The following is a 5,136-nucleotide window of genomic DNA, read 5'->3' on the forward strand; positions in this document are numbered from 1 at the left end:
TTTGTCTACTATGTAATGACAGTTATTGCTCTAGAAGTTTTATTGCCAAATCATTGACTTTTCTCCAAAAACAAGCATCATAATTACAGCATTAGAAACACACATTGTAGGGGCCAGTGCTGTGGCACAGTGGGGTTAAAGCCCTGGCCTGCAGCACCAGCATCCCATATAGGCGCCAGTTCAAGACCCGATTGTTCCACTTCTGATCCAACTCCCTGATAATATGCCTGGGAAAGCAACAGAGGGCAGCCCAAGTCCTTGGGCCCCTGCATCTGTGGGGGAGACCTGGAAGAAGCTCCTGGCTCCTGGCTTCAATTCAGCTCAGCTCCAGCCGTTGCAGCCATTTGGGAAGTGAACCAGTGGATGGAAGACCTCTCTCTTTCTGTGTCTCTACCTTTCTATGTAACTCTGTCTTTCAAAAAAAATAAAAATAAATTAAAAAAAGGCAAAAAAAAAACATACATTGTAGGGCGCTGGCATAGTGACACAGAGGGTTATGTCATTACTTGCAAGGTTGGTATCCCTTATTAGAATGCAGGTACTTGGGCCCTTGCCACCCATGTGGAAGACCTGGATCTCTCTCTCTCTCTTTCTCTCTCTCTCTCTTTAAAATAAATCAAAATAAAATCCCTTAAGAAACACATATTGTATATTTCATTAATGATGGCACTTAAACTGTATATTTGTGGAAGAAATATATTTGGAAGGCTGGGGCCGCGGCTCACTAGGCTAATCCTCCGCCATGTGGCACTGGCACACCGGGTTCTAGTCCCAGTCGGGGCTCCGGATTCTGTCCCGGTTGCCCCTCTTCCAGGCCAGCTCTCTGCTGTGGCCCGGGAGTGCAGTGGAGGATGGCCCAAGCGCTTGGGCCCTGCACCCGCATGGGAGACCAGGAGGAAGCACCTGGCTCCTGGCTTCAGATCGGCACAGTGCACCAGCCGTAGCAGCCATTTGGGGGGGTGAACCAACTGTCTAAATCTGCCTGTCAAAAAAATTTTTTTTCTTTATTTGTTTTGTACAACTGAAATACATAAATAAATCAGTAGCCAACACTGAGCCAGGCTGAAGTCAGGAGCCAGGAACTTGATCCAAGTCTCCCACATGAATACAGGGGCCCAAGGACTTAGGGCCGTCTTCCCCTGGTTTCCCCGGGCACATCAGCCTGGAGCCGGATCAGAAGTGGAGCAGTCAGGACAGGAAGCAGCACTTACATGGGGTGCTGATGTCGTAGGTGGCAGCTTAACCTCTGTACTACAATGCTGGCCTCGGTACATGTGTTTTGAAATTATTTGTCATCGGCTGTCGCCTCCATTTCGTCGGTAGAGGCAGGAGGCGGACGTCGGGTTGGAGACACCAGGCGGTCGGCAGCTAGCTGGTCGGTGCTTGCGGGTTGTTTTGATCCGTGCCTCGTCTCTCCCTGGAAAGGGAGGGAGGCCTCTACGTCGAGAGGCAGCGGCCGCCGTAGTTCCGAGCGTGAAGTCGCTAGGACTTCTCTCACGCTTGTGTGCTGAGGACACTCAGATGTTGGCCTCAGCTCCTAGGCTGAACTCGGCAGACCGGCCCATGAACACTTCTGTCCTGAGACAAAGGAGAGGATCGGCCAGAAAGCAACACCTAGGACCCTGGGCATGGCAGCGAGGGAGAGGCCAGGCCGTGGGAACCCTGCACTCTGGGCAGCAGACTGAAAGGTGACAAAGAAGCTGAAGATGGGTGGTGGAGAGAGGTATAACATTCCAGCCCCTCAGTCTAGAAATAGTAAGAACCAACAGCAGCTTAACAGACAGAAGACCAAGGATCAGAATTCCCAGATGAAGATTGTTCATAAGAAAAAAGAAAGAGGACATGGTTACAACTCGTCAGCAGCCACATGGCAGGCCATGCAAAACGGAGGGAAGAACAAAAACTTCCCAAATAATCAAAACTGGAACGCGAACTTGTCAAGTCCTAGCTTACTTTTTAAGCCACAAGCCAATCAGAACTATGCTGGAGCCAAATTCAGTGAGCCGCCATCACCGAGTGTTCTTCCCAAACCACCTAGCCACTGGGTTCCTGTTTCCTTTAATCCTTCAGATAAAGAAATAATGACCTTTCAACTTAAAACCTTACTTAAAGTACAGGTATAAAACTGCTAAGTGCTAATGTTTAAATTGGCCTGAAACAAATTTGACTAGGGAGTTTGTGTAAAACTGATTAGTATAAGCATATATCTCATTTGTTTTGTGTGCACTGTGATATAATGGTAGTATCAGTGCAACTTAAGGTAACTAAATAATTGTACTTCCTACTAAGTGTCCTCAATTGAGTAACTTTGAGGTAAAACCATTAAAGTTTGGATTCTCATTCGTTTAGATTTAGGGGAGGGCAAAAGAAATAAGTTTTCTATTGTCTGTTGGGGGAAAGTAGTTACCATTATCATTCATGGATCAGTAGTGAGCTGCTTAAGGTCAGTGAATCAAATTAATCACCTAACACAAGGATCAAAAACTAGTTGAACCTTTGAAAGTTTACGTTCTAGAAACAAACTAGTAATGTCAACAACCCAATGCACTGCCAAAAGAAAATGTGAATTTTCCTTAATAAGTTACAGTTCAGTGCATTATGCAGTGGTGAATGGGAAGGGCACAAGTTTACCCATCAGCCTTCTTTAACTGCAGTTCAATAGGTGTCTGCCAATGAATGCATCCAAACCATTTTTTATAGGAACAGTATTTGATGGTCACTCAATAGCTTTCAAATACATATTTTGTATTATAGCACTGCTCAAGCTATTCTGTCAGTGATCTTAACATCGCTGCAAAGCTTGCTTAAAGTGGGGAACTGTATAATGTGAAACTTGTCTAGGGAAGAAAGAGCCATGTAAATACATGTAATCTTGTAGCATATGTAAAGTTTTCTTGGCTTTTATCTTACAAAGAGTATTTTGGTATGAACTTGCTTAATGTAAGACCATGGATTGTTTTTTATACTATGGCCTAATTTTAAAGGTCTGAAATGTTTTTAGTTTGCCCCTGTGCTGAAGTGCCAGTGTATGTAATGACTGATTTGGATGTAAACTATATTTCAGAGGAAACCCTAGTGTGTAATGAGTTTTATAATATAACTGAAAAAGCTTTAAGCTGCTAAAACACTTCCTATTTTTGAGAGATGTGAAATGCAGTACAGGAACACCCCCTCCCCCATCTCCAATCAAGCCCAAAGTTGAGCTGTTGTAGAGTTCCTCCAGTCTTAAAGGTTCCTTTTGGTTTTCACAAATTCTTAGGTTCTATGATTCAAAAACACTTGAAATGTGTAGTACCAGTGGAGTTTTGTGTAATAAGTAATCCAGGGGACAACCTATTATATAAAAGCATTTCTTGCATATAATACCTAGGTACATTTTGAAAGGTAAATTCAAAATAAAACTTAGAAATTAAGCCAGATACACTGTTGATCAAGAGTTAATGCCCTATTTTTTCACCTAATTTCATGTTCATAAGAGTGATCAAGTTTTATTTCCTCAAATATGTCATAAATTAATGTCCAACTCAAATATTCGAATAGCCTAAAGACAAGTTTATATAGTACTTCATGTACATAATATGAATTTGAAGCATGAAATTAAAAAATAAACTTTTTCCTCCCCCCCCAAAAAAAAATAAATAAATAAATAAATAAATTATTTGTCATCGATCTTCCCTCTCTCTGGGCTCCATGAGAGAAGCGGCTGTAGCCGTTTTGTTCCCTGTCGTATCCCTACCACTCAAAACACAGTGGTCAGTTTTCAATCAAGAATTGTTATATGAGTAAATCAATTTCCTTAGCATTATTTTTTATGTACTTTAACTGTGACTGGATATTCCCTTATATTTTTATTATATCTTATCATTTGTTCTGAATAAATTATCTCTTCCAATAACATTTTCATTCCCCTATTATGCTTTTAAGATCTGAATATTCTTTGAGCAGTATAGTAGATACTTTTCTCATAATAACTACTTACTTGTTCTCTTCCGAAGTTTCAACTACTCTTGCTGAAATCTTCTGTTGGTTTTGTACCTTTGGAAACTATTCAGTGTATTGTCGATTTTTCTGCCAGTTCCGCTTCCCACTTTGCTGTTTTGTTCTGGTTTGTTTTAATATGCAAGACAGACAGCAGTGGGAGGGGACGCCTCCGCTGATTCACTCCCCGAATAGCTACATGGCCAGGGCCAGGCCAGCCCAAGTCCAGGGGCCCAGAAGTCTGTCCAGGTCCCCTATACAGGTGGCAGGAACTAAATGACTTAAGCCATAATGGCTGCCTTTAGGGGTATGCATTGGTCGGAAGCTACAGTCAGGAGCTGGAGCCCGGCCTTGAACCCAGGCACTTAGATTTGGATGCCAATGACCTAACTGCTAAGCCAAACCCTCCGTCCCACCTGGGCGCTTTAGTAATCATGGTTTGGGTTTGGGTTTTTGTTTAAGATCCCCTCACTACTTTCCAGCTTACTTTGCTGGCAGGGGGAGAGTTGGAGGAAGTGGGTGGTAGCAGAACTCAGAGATGAAATTGTATTTTTAAAGAAGGCATTCAACACAGTATTGATATTAAGGCTGTACTGGCTTGAATCCTTTACCCTCAATTCTCTAGTTATGACCTTTTGTCTTGCTTAAGCAAGATACATATCTCAATTTTAGTTTCCCCACTTGCAAAATGAAGTCAACACTGGTTAGTAGGAACAGGATCATTCAGGTAAAACCCTGAACACAATGCTCACTGGAAACCCAAGAGAGCAAAGGGTCAGATATATCTTTAGGGGCCACAGCCCATATCAGAGAGCAAGATCGAATCCCAGCTACCCTGCTTCTGGCCCACCTCCCTGATCATGTATCCTGGGAAGCAGATCATGCCTCAAATTCTTGGGTCCCTGCCACAACACATGGGACACCTGGATGGGGTTCTTGTCTCCTGGTTTCAGGCCAGCCTCACCCTGGCTGTTGGGGAGTGAACCAGCAGAGGGAAGATCTCTCTCTCTCTCTGTTTCTCTCTCTCTCTCTCTCTCTAAGTTTTGCCTTTCAATTGGATGAAAGTAAACAAACATTAAAAACATTAATACTTAAAAAAAAGACATAATCTTATTTGAGCATATCAATAAACCAAAGAAGAATGTATAGGTCAAACAC

At 42.8% G+C, this 5,136-nt stretch overlaps 1 protein-coding gene across 1 annotated transcript; it reads left to right on the top strand.

Moving 5' to 3' along the window:
* The first annotated feature begins 1,306 nt into the window (after positions 1 to 1,306).
* Positions 1,307 to 3,655, top strand: LOC100355072 (proline-rich nuclear receptor coactivator 2). Its single transcript, XM_070053330.1, has one exon. The coding sequence runs from the start codon at positions 1,707 to 1,709 to the stop codon at positions 2,121 to 2,123; it is 417 nt and encodes a 138-aa protein (XP_069909431.1). The 5' UTR covers positions 1,307 to 1,706; the 3' UTR covers positions 2,124 to 3,655.
* The last annotated feature ends 1,481 nt before the right edge of the window (positions 3,656 to 5,136 follow it).

This window comes from Oryctolagus cuniculus, chromosome 12 (genome assembly GCF_964237555.1).
Source record: "Oryctolagus cuniculus chromosome 12, mOryCun1.1, whole genome shotgun sequence".
In the NCBI taxonomy this organism is placed as follows: domain Eukaryota; kingdom Metazoa; phylum Chordata; class Mammalia; order Lagomorpha; family Leporidae; genus Oryctolagus; species Oryctolagus cuniculus.

What these genes read in the sequence shown, in the direction of transcription:
- LOC100355072 (XM_070053330.1), top strand. Translation starts at nt 1,707, where the DNA reads ATGGGTGGTGGAGAGAGGTATAACATTCCAGCCCCTCAGTCTAGAAAT.